The following is a 21,568-nucleotide window of genomic DNA, read 5'->3' on the forward strand; positions in this document are numbered from 1 at the left end:
GCAGAGTTTTACACATGGAATGACCCTGAAATACTGCTGAGTTAATGGAGGAGCAGTTGGGGCAGGTTTGAAGGCAAAGAGCACTTGTTGTCACCTCTGTGATGGAGCCACTCATGTACAGCCTCAGTGACATCAAAAGACAACCATTCTCCTTCAGCTCTTGTTTTAACCACTTTGCTGTCAATGTAGCGCTGTCCTGGTGATGATAATTCTTTAGATTTTAGAACCTGCAAGAAACAACAAATATGATTGCCTACAGGTTAACATTTACTGTTTTTTGTTAAAATGGACCACCAACATTATAAAATAGCAGAAGAAACTATTATGGCTTAAACCTCTATGCAGCAGATGTACATTCAGGCACGTTTTCAGAAAGAATTTTCTTAGGGTGTGTGGGGAGAGGAAGGTGATATAAAAACACCCTAATGAAATCAGCTTATGCTCCCAAGCAAAACATACCATCGCATATTCTTTCCTAAGAGAAATCACACAGGAAGACTGCCTTGAAAATTTGTCCTGCAACACAAGTGGTCAAGAGATCATAGTAACTGGAACACCAAAAGAGGCTATTTTACCTTCTTCCGTAATACTTACACTGGTTAGAGCATAACATCAGATGCTAAGGTAAAGCCTGTACAATGTAGTCTGTATACTGAAGATATTATATTGCTCACCCATAACTAATCTGTACGGTAGTGCCTTATTCATGCTTCTGGCCTTCCCTCTGACTTCAGATACTAGTCATACATTAAACAGAAAAAAAGTTATCGTCCATACGGGTAGCCTGGGGGCATGCAGAGCTAACCTGGTGTGAATCATGGCCACACATGGATTTGTGCAACAAGCGATACTGCTTCCATCCAAACTTTGATGCCAGATGTATCTGCATTTGTGTCAAAAGTTTCAGCAAAGCTTGCTGCTGAGCATGCAATAAAAAAATACCTGTACAAAAGAAACCCAGCCCCTCCCTTTCAAGACACAGCACTACGTGCCTAGAATTTCAAGTGCCCACAGTCGTCCTCCTACCTAAGCAACTCAGAGAGTGCCTTCCCACATACAAGCATAGCCTGCTATTATTTACCCTAACTCTAGGACAAAAACAACCGGACTTTTGGCTGCTAACAGGTTTCTGGTTTCCTGGTTATTACTATGTTGACAGTTTTGCGATGCAGGAAGCTGGAATGCCATGCAACATTGTCAACTCCAATCAAGATACCACACGATAACATCACTTTGTAACTTTTGGCATGCCAGCTGTGCGACTTCATATATTGTTTTGGGTTCTTTCTCTCTTTAACCATCCAAGTCCATCTCCAAACGAATAACTGACAATGTCTCATTGTTTCCTCCTATTTTCTCAGCCCAGACCAACCTGACATCTACCAAACACTGCTGGAATAAAAAAACGGTGAAACTGCGTAACACATATAAAGACAAATATTTCAAGAGAGGTGTGAAATTATGTCATCATGATAATATTAGGCTTTTCATAATTAAACAGAAAAGCAGGCTTGAAAAGGCCAGATTCTGTCCAACATATAGAGTCTCCCTATTTATTTCAAGGGAGTGCCAGACCTCTCAAGGCCTACAGTGCAGCTCCCACAATAACATTTGCCTTATGAGAAGAACAGCGGCATGACAAGCTCTTTGCCTTCTTTCTGATCAACACATTTAGCAAAAAGACACGAGAAGATGTTGGTCCAAGTCCAGAAAATTACTAAGTGCCCCTAGTAGGTGATGCTGAGTTCTCCAGTAGAAGCTGAGGGCACTCAAACATTGAACATTGGGACTCCTTCTTATGAGGCAACGTTCAAACAAAGTGTTTGAACAACTGTTTACAGAGAGTCTGGCAGCAGCAAGGGGACTACCATTGCTCAGAAGTGCCAGAGGGATGACAGAACCAGTAATCAATGCTGGGAAAGTCCCAGAGAAGTACAAATATAACTTTGCCTTCCCTTTGGTGTTTATCAGGTCAACTCAAGTGTTTCTGAGGATGTAACGCAGCTGTCATTCTGCAAAGATGTGTTGGGGCGGGGGTGTGTGTGAGGCAAATGGGACAGAAGAACTTGGCTCACTTCTCTTCCTTTCTGCACAGTCATATCTTTCCAAAGACTCCAGAAACTGCATACCTGTTTTGGCAGTGATGTAAGGATCTAAAAGTAAGTAATGTGCCAAAAGCAATCTCCTGATGTTAACTATAATTGGTCTTAGATATGTTCTGAAGATTCAGCTGTGCCTTGGTAGCCAAAATAAAATGTCTTTATCCCAATCCCATTGCTACCAAAAGACACAGTCGAGGGCTGGCAGTGTGTACCTGGCATGAAAGGCATTTGTAAAAGTACAAGAAATCATCACTGCACGTATCCAGTGGTACAAAGAACATCTGTCCTCACTGATGAACTGAATGACAAGTGTTTGCAGGTTTCAAAAATGTAGGACACTGTGAGACAAGATGAACACTATGGATTGAAAGAGCAAGACATTATCCATGCTATGGTATCTATGAGATCTGAAAGTAAAGCTTCTCTCTATGTTGTTTATGCTGCATGTTCAGGAACAAAATTATGAAGCATAAGCTAAAAAGTCACAAACTAAGTATGTCATAACTTCCACTATTGACATCATAGGTTAAACAGGCACTAGTGGTTTTTAAGCAAAAGGCTGTTAAGTGTGATGAGTGCCATAGTTAGTGAAACTAGCACATCTGCTTCAATCTCCTTCTCCTGGGCTGACTAAGTATCTTTAAAGCATTAGGGTGATATATGATCTTAACAACCTGATTGCCTGTAAGCAAGAATTACCTTCCAGCCTCACCATTTCCATTTTTTCCTTCTTTTTCTGTTGCATCGTTGAAGTGTGGAAAGCTAACAGATGATAAAATCCTAGGCTGGATCCTCAGAGTCTATTTCCTCCCACAACATAACTCGATGAAGGACTCTTCACTTCTTTTCCTACACTGCATTCTATGTTTTCATCCACACTGAAGCAATTGCACTCTACATTGTGGTAAACAAAGTGGCCTTTTTGTAGGAACCTATCAGAAATTTTTACAGTTACAGTATGTTCTTCAAATGAGTCTTCCAGAAATTATTGCATGAGATAAGCATTTTACATTTTCTCTGCCAATTTCCCCCTTTGGTTTGCTTCTTTGTACTTTGCACTACATTTCTGGTCTTACCCTCCCCATCAGCAACACACCTTTTTCTTCCAATACACCCTTGAGCCCATATTCCCATTGAAAAACTTCTCTTTCAGTATTACCAATACTTTCTTCCCACTAGATCAACTAGTTTAGTTGCAAAAAAGAAGAAAAGCTTCTTCTGTGCCTTGCAGCTTTTGTGCTTGAAAGCCTGTCTACTTTTTCCAACTATACGGATTGGTCTTAGAAAAGATATTACCTTTACCTATAAACATTGCCTTGCCTTGCCTATAAACACTGCCTTACCTTTATGCTCAGCCCATCGCAACCACATCAAACACTATTATCAGAAATGTTGCTGCACAACTTGTATCTGCAGGAGCTAAATAAAGGCGCAAAAAGTATGCCTTTGTGCAAAAGAGTTTTCAGTGCACTAAAAATATTAACAGAAGACATGGGAAAAAACCCCCAAAGCAGCACTGGAGAGAAGGAATACTGAGTTAAACTTCCCCTTTAATCCTTCCTCATTTCCTTCTGGCAGCTTGTCTAAACACTCCCTCTTAAAGAGGCAGAAAGAGTCTGGTATGTCTGTGGGTCATGACATGGATGGCTAGGGCTTTTGGGTTGGGGAGAGTACTGTGCATCACCACCTGTGTGTAGAGATGACAGATTCAATCACTTGCATGAGTAAGAGACAAGAGTTTCCACACACACAACCTCACCTCCCTCATGAGTGACACATGTAAACACCTGCGTGCACAAGTGGCCGATGATGCACAACAACTGCACGTGTGCAGGTGTGAGTATGCACACCTTCACACACATGTGAGTGAAAGCTCAAAATCAACAAACTCAAAATTCAGGTTGTGCAAAATCTCTGCAGCTCCTGAACATGGGGATGTTTTTCCAGGTGTATCTGTTTATTTGGTCTTGCTTTCAACAGAGTGATAATGCAACACTGCCTTTTCTAACAAAAGATTATGCAAGGAACATATCTATATGATCACATTATGTGGGGATGAGCTGAATAGGTAGAAGTGTTACCAAAAGGTTATCCAGCAGACTTCTAGCCCAGTATGCAGAGTAATTTTCATTCAGTAGCAATGTTCTAAATTCTAAAAACAATTTGGTTTTGCCTACCTTCTTTTTGTTCGGGATTCCTCTCTTTCACAGGAAATCAAATAGTTAGCCAAAACACTTGTTAATCTTTTCTTGACAAAGTAGCTTGTACACTTAAGCCCTGCCTTTCAGCTATCTTTTTCTATGGGCACTGCTAAGCTTCCCCTCATCAATCTTCTTTCTATTTTGACCTTTCTTAAAAACACCTGGGGAAAAAATTATCTTACAAGTACCCATGAAGGATCTCTAGATATCACATACATGCAGCTCCTGCCAGCAGATCAAGGCAAAACAAACATGTGAATATACGAATAATGCAGTTAATTGCAGGAAAGGGCTCACGTAGCAGCCAGATGCAAATAAAGCATTGCTTTTGCTTGTACAGCTACACGTATTTAGGAAGCCCAGTCGGGGATCTGGGTGACGACAGCACTCACATGCCACCCTCATCAGGCCTGCCAGATTTCTGGTATTTCATAAATCCTGTTGAAATCTACTCTTCATTGGTTCTGCAATGGCATTCTGCTCAGTCTTCAGGGGGAGACCCTTTGCTCTGCTGGCAGGGATTTGTCTGTGCTCCTTCTCCTCCATTAGAGGAGGCTGGACGATGATGCCGTCTTGGAAGTGTATCCCAAATCAGCATGACCATGGCACTCAGCAGTGAAAACCTTTAGTTTTATCATGAACTGGTTTCAGAAGAATGACAAGTGAGTTTCCAGAAAATGCTGATCTCTAAATTACTTCTGCCACCTGCTATGCTTATTTTTCAGATCAACTGGAGAGCATTAACTGATATATTTTTTTAAAATTTAAGTATCAAGTAGCTGAAATCTTCAATAAAATACTGGAGGATGAAACTATTTATTTATATGCACACATGTTTATACTCTCAAGTAACTATCACACAGTTCTGAGTATAAAAGTAAGGACAAGGATTGTCTTAGTCTGTATTTTGTAAACTGTAAAGTACACTGAGAACTATTGTAATTCATGATAACAAACAAAGCAGAATGTTTGCAAAATTAGCAGAAACATGGCTTCTTTAAAAAATGGGGCATATCAGAGGCTGATATAAGCAGAGCAGCAGCACTTGGTGTCAGTTTAATTATACTGGTTCAAAAACAAAACCAAAAAACCTCCAAACCCCAAGACTCTGTTAATAGAAAAGTAATTATTTTGCTCAAATTTTTCCTTTGCCTACTCCCCTTGTCACATACATAGGCAGCTAAAGCAGGGGATAACTAAATGAACACATTAGTGTATGTATTCTAGACAGTAACCACCAAGAGCAGACACCAGAACAGCCTGTCTTCATGACTCATTACACATATAAAAAGAAAAAAATTGATAGAAAGACACACTGGTTCTTTCAAATAACTAGAGCTCCAGAACAGCAACTTGTTTAGTTCATTTCAGATTTGATAGTCTGGCCCATAACTACTTCTAGTCTTCTATAGTTACCACAATCAGATGCAGAAGAATAGGAAAATTACAGTTAAGTATGATTTACACTGGAATAGTTTTGGCTAATAAATTCATCACCTCCCCAGCAAGCAAACAAACAAACAAACAAAAAACTGAATGTGGTTCAGCAGTGATGATACACAGGCTGATGCATCAATGACAGACATCTGCTGCAGCCAAGAAAACCCTAGGCACACATCAAAGGCCAAGCTTTAGCAACAACAAGGGCATTTTATAGCTGGGTTTGAGAATTACGGTCACCAACTGTTAGGAAAGATTTTTGGCGACATAGAGTTTCTTAAAACAAGTTGGTGAACTTTCAAAACATAATAATAAGATCATATGACCACTTAAAAAATATCTGTCCTGTCTGCTGCATTGCCCTGGAACTCGGGATCATCACTGCTATCAGCCAGCGTGGGTTCTGCAATCACTGAATAGCAGTAAATATGGCATTATCTTGTAAAAACCTGCTATTAATCTGTTTTTCCTCTCCATTCATTCTGGACTGTCTGATCTCCTCCCTCCAGATGCTTTTGGCTCCCTGATAACTTCCTTCCTTCCCTTCTCTTCTCTGTCATTTCAGACTCCTGCGATGTTCTTGTGTATTACAACATCTTGGCAGGCTCACTAATCTTTCTCTTACTTATCAGTCATTATCCATGGTTTCCATTGGAACTTCAAGGGCCTTTTAAAATAATGGAAATAACCTGACATGTACTTGTAAGCTCAAAGTAAATAAGCCCAAACAATGAGATCCAGTGGTAAATGATGTGCTAATGCTGGTTGACATCAGAGATAAGTTCAGCTATGTACAACATCATGGCTGAAAACTCCATTTAGGATAACCTCTCCTGAACTAGAAGAAACCTGAAGGGGACTCCAGCCTAACCCTCTGCAGTGGAATAACCAGATTCCCAAGGTCTGCATATGCAGCCACTTGTGGTTTCCAAATTCTTACGTACTATTCACCCTACTGAAAGATTCACTCGCTGTCTGGTTCCAGATTTCAACAGTCTCCTCTGACAGCTCTCGGGGACTTCATCTAGCCCTTTCTGAAGCTTAAAGTTAAATGACCATGCTAATTCTCAGTCCTTTCTCACTCCCTGGTTGAGTTTGAGGTCTTTGATCCTATCTTGGACACAAGGACAAGCAAACCCTTAATTTTGTTGCAAACCTCTCCGATCTCTTACTCATTGTATGTGGAAACATGTGTTATAAAGTGCAAAGCTTCCATACAGTACCTTTTGCCGATAGCTGGGAATCTACTGGCTATCAGAATCTTAGCTTCTTATCACCACTAGTGCAAGAGACTGTATTTTTTTCAAAAATTCTCAGTGTGAATTTTCAAGCTCTTCTTGTAACCACTTCTGCAGTAGAGCAATTCAGACTCTGCCTTCAGTGCTATGGATTTAAAAGGGCTTTACAGCCCCCCTGCTTATCAATGGAAGTCTTTCTATTACTTGCAAAGGTCTCTGAATCAGGCTCAAACAGAGGGTAGAATCTTTAGAGACTAGTATATGAGATGCAGAGCTCCTGCCAAAACACAAAGGTATGCAGTACTTGCCAAAGTTTTTTAAAAAAATCATAGCGCTCTGATCCATCTGCTCAGAACTTGCCAGACACGTTCTTCATGCAAACTTGCAAATAAAAAGAACATATTGCACACATAACCCAATCCCTTTTATATCTGGATGGGCTACAGCTGCAGTAGGATTCTCTTAGTGTTGGCTGCTACTCGCTTGAAGGTAACTAAGGGTGAAGTGCGAGGGGGATAAAGAGATGAGCGGCTAAAGCAGGTCAAAGAGGGAGAGGAAGTCGAGTATGTCATGGAATCGCCATGACTGACTCATTGAATTGCCCTGTGGTGAGGGGATGAGCTCCAGGAAGAGAATGGATCCTGAGAAAGGATTTCCTCTCCATTTGTTCCCCAAGCAGGGCCTTCCTCCTGCCACTGAAGATACATGTGCAGTATAAGTTGGGGATACAGCCCTGAGGCCGTTCAGTCTGATTTATGCTTAAGCAGGCAGGAAGACTCTGCGTTGTATAAGCAATAAACAAGAACGGAGGGTCTGGGGTCCTTCTCCTGGAAGATTCCGAAATATTGAGTGCAATTTCCTGTCATTTAGGAGATTTTAAGATAGCTCCAAAGAAAGATTTTATATAAAATGAAGCAAAACAAAAAAATCCTGTAAACTTATGTAGCATTTAGCTTTAACTTGCCAGAGGCACATTATGTTTTATTAAAATATCAATAAAGAGGAGCCAAAGTCTACAAAAACAGAGTGGGTTCTCCTGTCTTCTAGCCAAATCCCCTAGATCCTGCAGAGTACTCCTGTGTTCATCTCCCCTTTACGCACCAGTCTCCCAAACCCTTCCTCTTCCTCAGTCCTGTCCTTGACAGCCATATCTCATGTTCACATGGATTTTACTGCAACATTCTAGCATGCAAGTTTCTTTGCTCTCTGACTATTTGGACTTACTGCTTCTTCTAAGATGTTGCCTTCTTCTGCAAGTCACTCCTCTTTCTTCCCTTCCTTTTGCCTGCATTGTTCTCCATAAGTCACGATTCTCCTTGTGGTTTTCTCTTCCCACCACCTACAGGCTTCCACCCAAACCGCTCCCGTCCTCCTCCATTTTCTTCCACCATCTGTCCTCCTTCACATAGGCTTCTCTCCAGCAATGCTTCACATTGCTTCCTACACCTCCCCAAAACAGCAATATTACATTCCCCCCCTCCAACAGGCTCCCTAGCACAAGGCCAGCAAGCCACCCTGCTTTTCCTCAGCCCAGTAACTCCCATGCTGCAGGGCTTGGTTAAAATTTGCTCATGTCTCAGCGTAATGTGGGCTTGGCTACCCCACCAGACTGCAGCCCAAAGAGCAGGAACCCAAACCTAGCAGCTGGTTTCTGACCCATGTCCCGCATTCCTACACTCCTTATAATGTACATGCACTGCAAATGGCAATTAATCTAGCAGCTCAGCGGCCCACTTTTCTACCTATGGCAGTGTTGAGCTGGCAGTACGTGACAGCTGGTGCCAGTAGCTGATGGGGATAATATACACTTCAAGTCATCTTCAATAACTGCCCTGTTCCTGGCAAGAGGTGGCTGCATCTGAGATAAGCTCTCAAATCGCAGTGCATATGACACAGCAAGAAATATTTCCCCTCACCCACACTCACAGATTAGATGCCAAAGGAACTCTATACGTGGTCTCCAGTGTACTGACTTTTTTTTGTAGGGGATACAGTATTCTGAACAACAACAACAAAAGATTCTGGAAAAAGGAGAAAGCAGCAATTTGACTGAAATATTCTACAAATTAACTTCCTCTGGTCCTGAGCTGTTGCTGAGGGGGCTGGAGAAGGAGGAGGAGGTTGGCAGAGCAGAAAGTTATTAGGACTACACTTTATACCGAGTTTGGTACTTCAAAGAGCACTGTACGTTTGCTATTGAACATAACCTTGTAACCTTTCAGATCGCAAGAGTCGGGTTTCAGGACAGCAATACATAAATTGTGAGATCCAAATATACTACTTTAGATGTGGGTCACAGCAACGGCAGTCAATTAAAATCAAATGCCCCAGGTGATATTTGTAATACAGACATCCGCGCCAGCTCACAGCCACAAATCCTGCTTCCTGGTATTTTCTCCCGTGGCATTAGAGACGGCACTTTTTGGCAAGAAAAGAGAGCAAGGCCCCTCTGCTCCTGATTATATGGTGATCAGTCTGGAGTAGCTCTGTTGCAGTCAGTGTAAATTGCCTCAGATTTGCACCGTGGAGATTTGGCCCAAGTCTATAGTAGCTCGCTCTAAATGTATTCCCTAACTGAAAAACAAGACAAAACACTGTCTGAATTGGAAGTATTTGAACAACCGACTGTGGTTTAAATTTAAATCTGACTCATAATGGGGTAATATGTTCCACAGCATCTTCCTCCTCTTACCTCCAAGCAGGGAGAGAGGCCCTTAAAGAAACGGGGGTTACCACTGTCTGGAGGGCAGACGGTTCTTCCTAGACCCCGACCAAGCTCAACAGGAGCCCTTGGCATGGACCGGGCCCTCCCTGACACGGAAAGACCAAAGGTCTGCTCCTGCTTGCTTCATATTCTTCATCGCAAACCTATGTCCCCCCCGGGCTTTAACCTGGCGCCATTCATTTGCTCCAAGCCTGTGCTCTGATACATCCTGTGGTATGTCCCCTCCTGCCATCCGCAGCCTCACGGGTACCCCCACCCCCAGCAGCCTTGGATAATGATGACGATAAAAACCAGCACTTCGGCTGCATTTTTCGGGATGCTTTATGATGTGTTAACAAAACAAGGCACCGCTTCCATAGGAAGTAATTATTACTTGTTATTGTTTGATCGTCTGTACATAATAAAAATACCTTAAAAACAATACCACAACGCTCTCTGAAGGACGGCTTTTCGCCCTGCGAGGGTTTCCACTCATCCAGCTTTGCGGTGGTGCCTATTTATTTTTTGGAATGCTTATTCATAAAAGACAAGCTTTTTTTTGAAGGGTGCAGGGACTTTATTCATAAATACAGAAGCACCTTAATAAAAGAAAGATGTGATGAAGTCTTCAAAGCAGGCAAGAAAACTGATGAACAAAGACATTCCCATAACAACTGAGCTTTATCTGATCAAATTCCAATAAAGCCTGCATTTGGCATAAATCTTTAAAAACATAGCAAGGGCCACTGGAGGATGCTAAAACTTGTTTGTTTAATATTATTCCTCCTCTCTCCCCCAAAAGTACTTTATCCTCTTAGTATTTTCTGAAGTCTCGGTGCACATTGAGAAGCGCATCGAGCACATGTGGTGCAGTGGAAGGATGGGAGGAGAAGCGCGGGAGAGCGCTCCCTGCGTCTGAGGTCGTGTTGCTTCCTTCCTTCCTTCCCTCCAGCTTCCCACTCTCCAACGTGCTGATGATCAGCAGCACCACCAGCAGATTAACCCTCACTTTTGGGCAGAGGAAACAACAGAAACGATAGCGCCTTTAAAGAATTTAATTCTCTGTGGCTTCCCTTAATCAGAGCCAAGAAGAGACAGAAGCTTTTATACCAGCCTTATAACAGAAACTTAATTCCTCTTACTACTTCTAGTAACTACTTCTATGAGTTTTTATTATTTTCCATCCTAAGACCACTTAATATGTGCACTGTGCTTCCCATCTGCACAGGAACACACAGATGTGGCTGACTAATCCTTAAATACCAAGAGAAGTATTCTGGGTGAAAACAGACATTAAAGAAACTGTTTCTGCTCTCAGGGATTACCACTTGCCCACTGGCTTCGCAGACACATCCAGAGCACCTCCATGAGAATTAATCTCCAGGACCTACTGCCCGGAAAAACCTGGGGGGCAGCAGGCCTGCAAACAGATCCACAACTGCTCGCTCCCAGCACAAACACAACAGGGTGCTCTCTGCTCCAACCATGCCTCTGAAGCGGGAACAGCGTCCTGCTGCTGCTGCGCTGGGGGCTGGGAGCAAGGGGCTACGGCCCTGACTCGCCACGCCAAGCAGCCCCAGACTGCCTTCCTGGAGTCAGTGCAAACAAGGGCTGCAGGAAAACACTAAGTCCTTTTCTGATGTGGTTTGGAAAAAGGAGCCAAGTATAGCCCGAGGAAAGCTTAGCTGAAAAGGTGCAGTCTTGCATTTCTCTTTTCATTTTAAGGGGTAGATCTGTAAGGTCAGAGGACCACACAAAGAAAGAATCAGGAGGAGAAACAAAATATTTATATTCTGCTTGCTTATTTTTTCCATTTACCCTGCACATCTGTCTCTAGCTGTTCCTAAAATAGTCCCTCAGAGTAACATTGTCCCTTCTGCACCAGTGGTATATATACTACTACTACACTGCCACCGGACTAAATCAGAGAGCTCTTGGAGTGCAGTTAGGAGACTTGCATGTGTTCAGGGACAGCTACTTTCCCAGTGAACCACAACAAGAGAGCTCTCACTCTCCAGAAGACTTCTGCCCCTCTCTTCCTGCTTGACTGAAAAAGACGAGGGGACACAGGAACCACCATTACCTGAAACTGCAGGTATGACAGGAATTTCAAAAACCCTCATCAAGAAGATCTCCTCAGCAAAGCAAAACACTAGGCAACCTGAAACTTGGCAGGAGGAAAAAAAAAAAAACCCTAATAATTAAATGTTGCTTATGCAAGATGAAAAACCACATTGTTCCTTCTGGGCACAACAGCCCTGGCAAGTCTAGTACATATCTCACAAGACAGGAAGCAGTGCTTATGCACGGAGGAGGAGTGGTGGCTGTACGTGCCAACTCCACCAGCAATCTTCTCTGCAAGGCTTGCTCTCCGTGCATGGCTTTTCATGCTGGAAGCAAAGATACCCGAAGAAGTCTTCAGCCCTTACAGAATGTATTTGCCTTTCCCACTTCCACTGAAATGAGCATCTTCCTCATTCTCCCCTTTTACCTCCCATGTTTGTACCCTCATCCACTGCTAGACAACCCTATCTGCACTATCCATCTATCATTACGCAGCCCTGGAGCTCCTCTAGCATCACTGTGGCACCAATGCCTTCTACCCATCCTTCCTCACCTTCAGCTCCTTAAGATTTTCTTCTTTCTAATCTCTAAAAACCATACACTAAGTTTTAGGATGCTTTCTATAGCACGGTCGTACAATACATCATAGAATCATAGAATATCTCAAGTTGGAAGGGACCCACAAGGATCATGTTTTTCTCCTCTTCAATTTCTCCCTGCTTTTGCTTTTCCTGTTAAACACGGCATGCTAACCTCACGCGTTGTGATGGAGATTAGATGCAGTGGTATTTAGGGAGTCTCATGCTCCTGCAGTAGATCTGCTGCCAAGAAACTCAAGCAGTTCAGACTGGCCACCACAGAGCTAAAATAATACCTCCACACAAGGTTTTGGGGAGAGCTGCATACAAGATTGCAAGAAATAAGTATGACCAAAGCAGGGGAAAAACAACCAACAGAAAAGGCTATAGGAGCTTGTAAGAAGTAAAGCAGAGAGAGGAACTAGCAGGCAGCTTTTATCATTTTAATAGGTGCTCTGCAAGCAAAACACACCAGAGACATCTTGCCTCTCTACAGGCCAAGCAGCAAAGTAATGTGCCTAAAATACGCCTGGCACACACACTCAGAGCTCCCTGCCTTTGGCTTGCCTGTTACTTGGTGGAGGAAAGACCTAATCCTACAATAACCTGCACTCATTATTCACCTAACACTTCACTCAATATGCCCCACCCAGCCTAAAAAAACCCCTGCCTTACTCACCAGCTATATATTTATCTAAAGGACCCGGGTACCTGCCCTGGACACAGGTGCCAGTCATTTCTATGGGCACAGGCTTGCTGAAGTCAGGCTCTCTCAAATAAGCTCCAGCTGTTTCTCATCACAAGGCAAAATCCCAGCCAAGCAAAGGCACTTTTTTCTCTACCTCCGCTGAACCCTTTGTGTCCCATGTTCCTTAAACACGGAAAGGCAATGAACTGAGCTCAGGCAACCACAGCTGTACTCCTTTCAGGTGGCTGGCTAACAGCTCTCAAAAGTAGAACAACAGAAAGCCCAGAGATGCCATCAACTCCTTTTAGGATGTCTGAACAGTGAGGTCAAGCCAGAACATACAATCGTTTCAACAGGCTGGTGCGGCAGCATCACAGGGACTTGTGTAATTCTCTGTGATGGCTGTTACATATAGACGACACCAGCCACTCTCATTAAAGATTCCTAGCCTTCAACAAATGACACGCTATTTAGTCAACTTTTCTGCCAGCCTGCCCTTTGGACGGAAGGCAGCCAGATCGCAGTCATGAAGCCAAGCACTCAGTGACCACCTGTGGACCTGAACTGCATTCAACTGGAAATCACGCTTTTCCTACGTTTAAGCAATGTTTGAACAGTCCAGTGCGCAGAAAAGGGTGCTTCTTCTAGAAAAAGTTTGCTAGAAAAAGTTTGCACATTTCAGCTTCATATGATTTTGAATTAAGTCTTTTGTAGGAAAGGCACAGGAAATATGAGGCTACTTTGGAAAGATGGGACTCAACTGCTTCTCCCTGTGTTTTTTTCCACCTGCCAGATGGGTACAAGGCATGTTGGCTGCAGAAAGACGGGGAGCTGACACATGCAAAGTGCCACCGTACCTGGTACAGCTCTATCCGCTGCTCCGAGACCCGTGCCTTTGAGTTCTGCAGGCGGAAGACCCTAAACTCGGCCTTCACCAAGTTGGAGGCGTTTTTCTCCATCGCTGAGACGTCAAATCTGACGATTCGGAAGTAGAGGCTGTAATAGCTCGGTGGGATGGCATCTGCAAGAAGGCGACGTGATTTTATTTTTTTGTAATGATAAAATACATTGTTCCTTCAAACAGTGTAATACAAGACAGCCTCAGTAAGGGGAAAATCTGTAGCATGATTCAGTTTCCAATGGTGAATTTAATATTATTAACAATTTAATAAATAAAACCCAAACAACCGCACATGTGTTTGATTATAGGAATACCATATTAACAGAGATTAACAACTATTTCCAACTCTATTTCAGGTCATGCATTTAAACCTCCCCTCTTTCAACATACTGGTGGAAAATCCCAGATGCTTATAAATTGGGAAAAAATCACAGCAGTTGGTATCTGGAAAATGCCTTCAGACTTGCACAGAGTTCACAGGGTTCTGCTAAGACAACAAGTAACAGCAACTCATCTGATTCTGTATGTTCTCTGAAGCCCATTTCCCCCCAGAATATGGAGCATAAATTAGCCAGCTTCAGTTTTTGTTTCACATTTAGTTATTAAAGGGTTTTATTGGAACAAAATATTCATTCTGATTATCGTGACAAGGGCAGGAAGACCTAAGCAGCAAGGCACTTCTGCACAACCTGGGTCACCCTACAGGGTTCAGCGATCGTCTGAGGCCTTCCCACCCCGTCCTGGCCAGCAGCACCAGGAGAAACCGGAGCCGGTGTCCCCACCACCCTCCCTGTGTTCCCGGCGTCCCCACCACCCTCCCTGTGTTCCCGGCGTCCCCACCACCCTCCCTGTGTTCCCGGCGTCCCCACCACCCTCCCTGTGTTCCCGGCGTCCCCACCACCCTCCCTGCGTGCCCAGCACCCTCCTGGCCCTGCTGCCTGCCAGGGCTCTCCTCATACTGCAGAGCCAAACTCGGAGAGGAGTCGAAATGACTCAGAGGCAGTAAAAACTCCGTTCAAACCCAGGGAAAGGTTTCCTCTTCTCTTACAGTGTGAAAACTGAAGTGGAGAGAGGAAAAAAAGGAGAGAAGAAGATTGTATTTGGGGGGCGAGGGGGGGGATTTTCAGCTGAGGAAGCAAAGCTCACAGGCCTCCCTGGGGCCACGCCAGCAGGAAGACTTCAGAAAATAATTGCAAAATGCAAAGTTTTCCCTCTAGTCACGTAGCTCAGGATTTGTCATGCAGTGGCGGGAGATGACAGCCTCACCATTAGGGAGGTGAGCAGTTCAGCGCCTGTGAAAGACCCAGGCCTTGTCCGAAATCCCAGCGAGGCCTCCTGCTCCGCAGCCTCCCCTGGCTAGCCAGGCCATTAATCCAGGCATCTATCAGCTGAATAAAGTACCTTCTTCTGGAACATACCTAATTCTTAACAGATATAATACACACAAGTTGTCACTTCTGTGTAAGGAGATGGGAGAAGCCAAGCCCAGTACGTTTACCATTACTTCTAGCTACTAATGATTAAAGATAGTTGGAATAAATCCTTAATGTTTATTCTCATCAATAAGACATAGTAATAACTTAAAGACCTTCTTCCAATTATTTAGTGTTTCTAGACTGGCTGCTATTACCAGAACTTCTGAGCAACGTAGCAGCTCCTGGCTACACAAGGCAACACCACTCGCAGTTACACATTTAATAACCTATTTGTTGTAGCTCTTTGAATAATTCTAAATTCAAACTGACTACAGAATAAATACCAAGTACAAGTCAGCCACAGGAGGAATAAACCAAATTTATTCTGTCTTCACAAAATTCACAAACACACAACCTCTACATAATTGAGCCAAAATCTCTTTTTTAAAGATCAAAGGTAAAAACTCCTAAAAACAATCCTAGATATATCTTTGACAATAAAGAAATAATCTTGACCTCAACTGCAAATGTGTTACAAGTGAGAGATGACTCTCATGTTCTCAAAATACTTAAAAAAAATCCTCTGAAGAATACTTCCTAAAGCAGACTCTCAGTATGGCAAATGGGTAAGAGGTAAAATACAAACAGGAAGCCCCAGGCTTCCTTATGATCCCATTTAATTAAAGAAACAAAAAAAAGGTTCTCAAATTTTCACATCTGCCGTGCTCAAAAATAAACCCCAAACCATCATGAACAGTATTCTTGCCTACCAGGCACATTGACAGAAAACTGCTACAATCTTATAGTGAGAACTCAAAGAAAAACAGATGTAAATTGCCCCCGCACCAGAACTGCTCCTCTCTCCCACGAGCAACACATTAGTGCTGGTCGTCCTCAAAATACCAAATGAGGGTCTTCTGAGAAAAGCTTAACTTTATGCAACAATGATCTTAATTTTGATATGTTTTGCAAATTCTTATAAAAGCTACTCGGTGCAGAGATTATATCCTCATTTAAGAGAGACATAATATCTTCAACTTATTTTTCTGTTACAGGGAACTCCGAGACTACTACTGTTCTTCAGCCAAACCTAATCCTACTAGGAATATAATTTGGCATAATAGTATGTATATATAAGATTGATGCTTCCAGGACGAGTTGTAAGTTGTCCTTCCCTGTCATTTATCTGAGGCATCAACCTACCATTTCATTCCCTGTGGACAAGCCAAACTAACAGCCAACCACTTGCCCTGGCACAGACAAACCCTGCCCATCTTGACTTTATTTCAGATTGAAAAGTCCTATTTAACTGTCAGTTTGATTTATATTTAGCTTCTAACTTATTTCTAGAACTTTCTTATGCTATATTTGTAGTCTTTCTTTTCAGTTTCTGTATTTTCAATACTGTATATTACAAATCTGTGAATATGTATCTGAACGGATTTTCCTGAACCATTTGTGCATTTACATTTTTTCTCTCTTTCATACAGAAAGAAGATAGACAGAGAAGGAATACTCTTTTAGTGTGCATGTTTTTGTGTTTGCATATGTGCATTTGTATAGACAGCGAACGAGTATTTACCTTCTACTGGAAGGCAGACATGAGACACCCACCATGAATAAGAATGAATTCTTGCCTTACAGAAGTTTCATCTCTCTTATAAGATAGTTTTATACCTTGAAAAAACCCACATAAGAAATTTGATTTCTTTATTCTATCATTCACGACAGTATCCATAGGAAGTCAATTCAGGAAAAGGCATTACTAATGGACAGATGAAAAAAATAGGGTTTTTTACTAGCTGGAACCCTTCCCCTGAAAAAGAATGGCTGACTGCAGAATTGGGGTTTACGTGAAAATTAATCAAGACTGAGAATTGAGACTTGCAACTCTCTTTAAGGGAATGGAAAGAATTCTATGGAGTCTGCAAGGTTTTGGATTAGCCTTTAAGTGATCTCAGATGCTGCAATTTATCTCTCTTTGTGACTCCACCTTAACCTGACAGTTGTATCAATTCGGACTCAGTTGGATACCTCTGGACTCCCCTCTGGTTTTGGCCCAATGACTCCAGTAGACGCCAGGATGACTCTGACCAAGTTAGTCTGCAAACACAGTTACCCTGCTGCAGACTACACTCCTTAAGTATTCTTTGAACCATTATCATTAATGAGTGGAATTAAATCAGTATGTTTCCTGTAGCTAGGAAAACACAGATTTCTTTTGTTCTGGAGAGAGGTAATAGTAAATGCAATGAAAGATTCCATTTTTATCATCTTTAAATTATTAATTCAACCCTCAAAAAACTGAAGACTTCCAGCTGTAATAACCATAATCACAATCATCACAGTACAGTTGAGACAAGAGTTATAAACCACAGTTGGAGAAGGTGAAGGCAGCATCCCTCCTCCTCCCTCTAGCCTGCTGAACACCGAGCATCACAAGTTTAGTTTTTTTATTCTTTCCGGTTTTGTTTTTTCTTGAACAAGCTGAAACTTCATCAGCTGCTTTACACAGGACAGTCCAAACTGCCAGGTTAAAACGTATTCTGGTATGTGGGTGTTTAAGTGCATAAGGACACTGTGGTTTCTGTGCTTCTTACTGACTTTGTTCAATTTCCAGCATCCTCTAAGCTCCTGTGCCAGCAACTAGGACAGAAAGCAGCCCTGCTCTGACAAAGCAGAAAAGCACTGATGGGAGGGGTGCAGGATACTCAAAATATCCAAAATACTCAACAGTACGCAGTATTGCTCCAGGTAGGAGCATCGTCGACAGGAGAGACTGAACACATCCTCTGACCAACCATCCAAAACAGCACGTAGACTCCCAGGCATTGCTCCTGGGAGGAGAGCGAGATGGAGTCAAGCTCCCTTAAACCAAAAGTGGGAATGGAAGGAGTTTGTTTAATGCTGGAGATACTCCCCACATAAGGAATCTCCTGCATAAAAGGATGATACTTTTGCCTTCCACAGTTGTGTTTGATGAACTAAGCCCTGCATTTCCACAGCTTTCCTCGCAAGTACTGCGTGTACTGACATTTCAGGAGAAACAAAACACTCTGACACAGCTCTTCTGAGAGCTGGGCTTTTGTTCTGGCGAGGAAAAAGACCTAAATTCAAACGTATCCAAACGAGGCTTTTTTTCCCCTCTGAATTTTCATTTCTGCTATTGAAACAAAAAAATCAATTATATGCACGGCCCAAGTTAGGAAATGTAAACAACTTTTCTCTTCTCGTTGGAAGAGGCCAGACAGGCCGACTTCACACATACACCCACACTGGAAAGGCTGAGAGCTTCAATCTAATCCTTCCATCAAGGGCTTATAATAAATGCTCCAAAGATTTATTTTTATTCCCTTTTGTGTTTATTAAACTTTGGAGGGTTTCTTTTCCTTTTTCTTTTCTTTCTGGTGCTTTGCCCATTCTTTATTACGGCAGCTACAAAACATGGAGTGCCCTTTTCTTCTCGCCCTCTTTTTTTTTTTCCCCTCCTCCTCTTTCTAACTGCAGTACATGAATGACCATGTAGTAGGCTTTGAAGCAGCACATGCAAATATTTATAAGAGTAGCTTGATTGTTATTAAATGCAGTTGTTATGCTTTCCACGCTCTGGCAAGCTTCCCTAACCCCTCTAACTATTATGACCATTTAGGCTGTTTAGATTTCAGCTCACTGATAGCAAATCCTACATTTTTTTTGTAACGAGCAGCATAATGTGACATCGTTTCTCCCGCGTGTGAATTTTACTCTCTGCTCAGCATACGAGTTCCTGCCACGAGCCGGGTCAGGCTGCCTTTAAGGACAACCAGACGTGGCAAGTGAAGCAGCATGCACAAGACTGCTGGAAGGATGGGCAGCTCGTCAGCTGTAATGGCACATCTTTCCAGCAGGATCCCATCCTTCCTCTCAGGCACACTTGGGTCACAAATCTTCTCCTCTTTTCCAGGGGAAAGTCTCTCCAAGAAATCAGAAACTTGTTTAATGCATCTGGGCTCCCAAAGCCCACGGATAATTACTGTGCTCACCCCTCCTGACCCTGACGTGACTGCAGAATCCTGCTGGAAACTGCCTCTCTGCAATGAAAGGGGGTATATAAATACAGTGAACCACATTACAGGGGCCTACAGGTTATATTTGGACACTGGGATTGGCCCTCAGAGGTAGATCAGTTGTACATCAGCTTTCCATTAGCTCTGAAACTCTATCCTGCTATGACATTAAGTTATGAGTACATCCATTAGCTAATCAGTGCTCTTGGACAGAAATACTTGTGCTGCTCTCCACTCAGACATTGCTTCCAGCCTCTTGCAGCAAGCATTCAAAGTCAGAGTACAAAAGCAGTGTAAGAGCCTTACTCCAGTATTCATTTTTACCTACAAAGCCGCCAATGAAGTATTACCTTTATCGGTCATCAACCATCAGCTGTTGAGGAGGGTCACTGCACTGAAAGTCAGAAAAAAACCTGCTGGGAACACAGTGGATCAGGCTTTCAGCTAAGACCCAATGGCTCTGGGGCAGCTCTTCTCGCAGAACAGGGTATGCGTGCACCTACAGTGCAATGTTAAGACACAAGGCCTGTTATTGCACCTTTTTTGGTGAAGAAGCCATGCCAGAAACTGGCCACTAGGAATCTTCAGCTCATAGATAATTTATCCATGGCAAAGTGATGTGGATGGTTCACAATTCCACGTTCCCCAATAACTTCAGTCTTGGTATTTACTGCACGCGGGTATGCCGACACTTAACAAGAGAAACAGAGAGGCATATATAAAGGAAGACAGAGCTTTCTTCATCAGAAAGACAGATAGACAGAGAGCAGGTTGGGGATCCAATTGCTGGATGACCCTTTTGAGCATCAGAACAACCGAAGACTGAAATCTGAAACCACTTCCCTCTTTTACCACCAATGCTGACTCCTGGACCTGTCCCTGCAGTCACACGGGGAAGCCTCAGTTAGAGCCCTGAGGTGATTCTCCTGGAGAAAACCCAAAGAAACAAAACCTCACTCCTACAGGGACTTTCTTTCACCAGTTACACTAACAGAAGCCAATTCTGAAGATGTTTTCTTATTTCAGTAACTTCTTATATTAGTTAACTTTTCCTTTCTTTGGAATGATGACACACAGAGCTCCTCATATGCAGCAGGGAATCCATACGTGTAATTATTATACCATAACCTGGCTATGAAGACTCAATAAATGTCACTAGCAGACTGTAGAGTGCTCAGATCAAAGACACTTGGCAGTGCTCACATAGCACAAATGCATGGGTTATTTTTTCTACCTACGCTGTCTCTGTAAAGCTCCACATGACCTAAAAATATGTACCAGTGAAGGTCTAGGTGGACATGGGTTTGGAAAAGAATAATTACATAATTACCAGATTTTGTGACATATTTTCCACTGTCGAACCATTTGCTAATCCTTTATTAAAACACACTAAGATCTATGACAATATCTGAAAAGTAAACAACCCCAGGATGTCCTCCAGATTGAAGAGATAGCTACAATGAGGCAAATATGGAATTTTCTGAAGATATGTTTATGAAATTATGTGTTCCTTACTTAAAATCTGACAAGGGCCTTTGGTTCTGCTGCTACTTCCTCATTGCTTCACCAAGCCTGAATCAAAAGATGACTAGCCAAAGCTATGACCTCAATAGCACAATGATATGGTAGTCTTGTTTCCAGTTACCCAAATAATTAATTTCTTCAAGGTACTCCTATTGCTCTGGAGTTTGATGGACTTTGACACTCTTACGTAATCGTCTTTTGTACTCTTGATTTCTGTAATGCTGAAAAACATCCTGCAGTCATCTTTGCGTCAAAATGCAACTGGCATAGTAAGGACACTGAGACAGTGTAATTAGCCACTGGAGAATCATAGAGTTAAGTGAAATTTTAGGGTAAGTTCTCACAAAGACAAGTAGTAAAATAAAACTCAAATCATTGGTGTTGTAGTAAAGCTGCTGCATGGGATTCTTGGTACAAAACAAGTTAAGTCTTGGCTTTGTGGGACATTTTAGAGATGCAAAGAGAAGGGCATCTCATTACATACTCCCTAATTTGTGTCACTTCATCTCCACTAGCACATTGGAGCTGGATATGAGTCCTACATTGGGCATCAAACCCTGCCAAGAAAAGCTACCACTGCTGTTTTAAGGCTGTAACAATACAACCCATTTTAAACTTTCTCTTTTTTTGTTGTTGTAATTGATCTCCCTGGGCTGGGCCAAATCAT

General features: G+C 42.6%; 1 protein-coding gene across 1 annotated transcript in view; it reads right to left on the minus strand.

Moving 5' to 3' along the window:
* Positions 1-21,568, minus strand: part of TGFB2 (transforming growth factor beta 2) — a 66,372-nt gene that overhangs the window by 8,830 nt on the left and 35,974 nt on the right. Inside the window, exons 2-3 of the mRNA XM_075042621.1 lie at positions 13,873-14,036; positions 95-227 (exon numbers count right to left, since the gene is read on the minus strand). Of these exons, the coding sequence (XP_074898722.1) occupies positions 95-227; positions 13,873-14,036 (297 nt within the window). The remainder of the gene's footprint in view (positions 1-94; positions 228-13,872; positions 14,037-21,568) is intronic.

Source organism: Buteo buteo, chromosome 12, assembly GCF_964188355.1.
Source record: "Buteo buteo chromosome 12, bButBut1.hap1.1, whole genome shotgun sequence".
Lineage (NCBI taxonomy): Eukaryota > Metazoa > Chordata > Aves > Accipitriformes > Accipitridae > Buteo > Buteo buteo.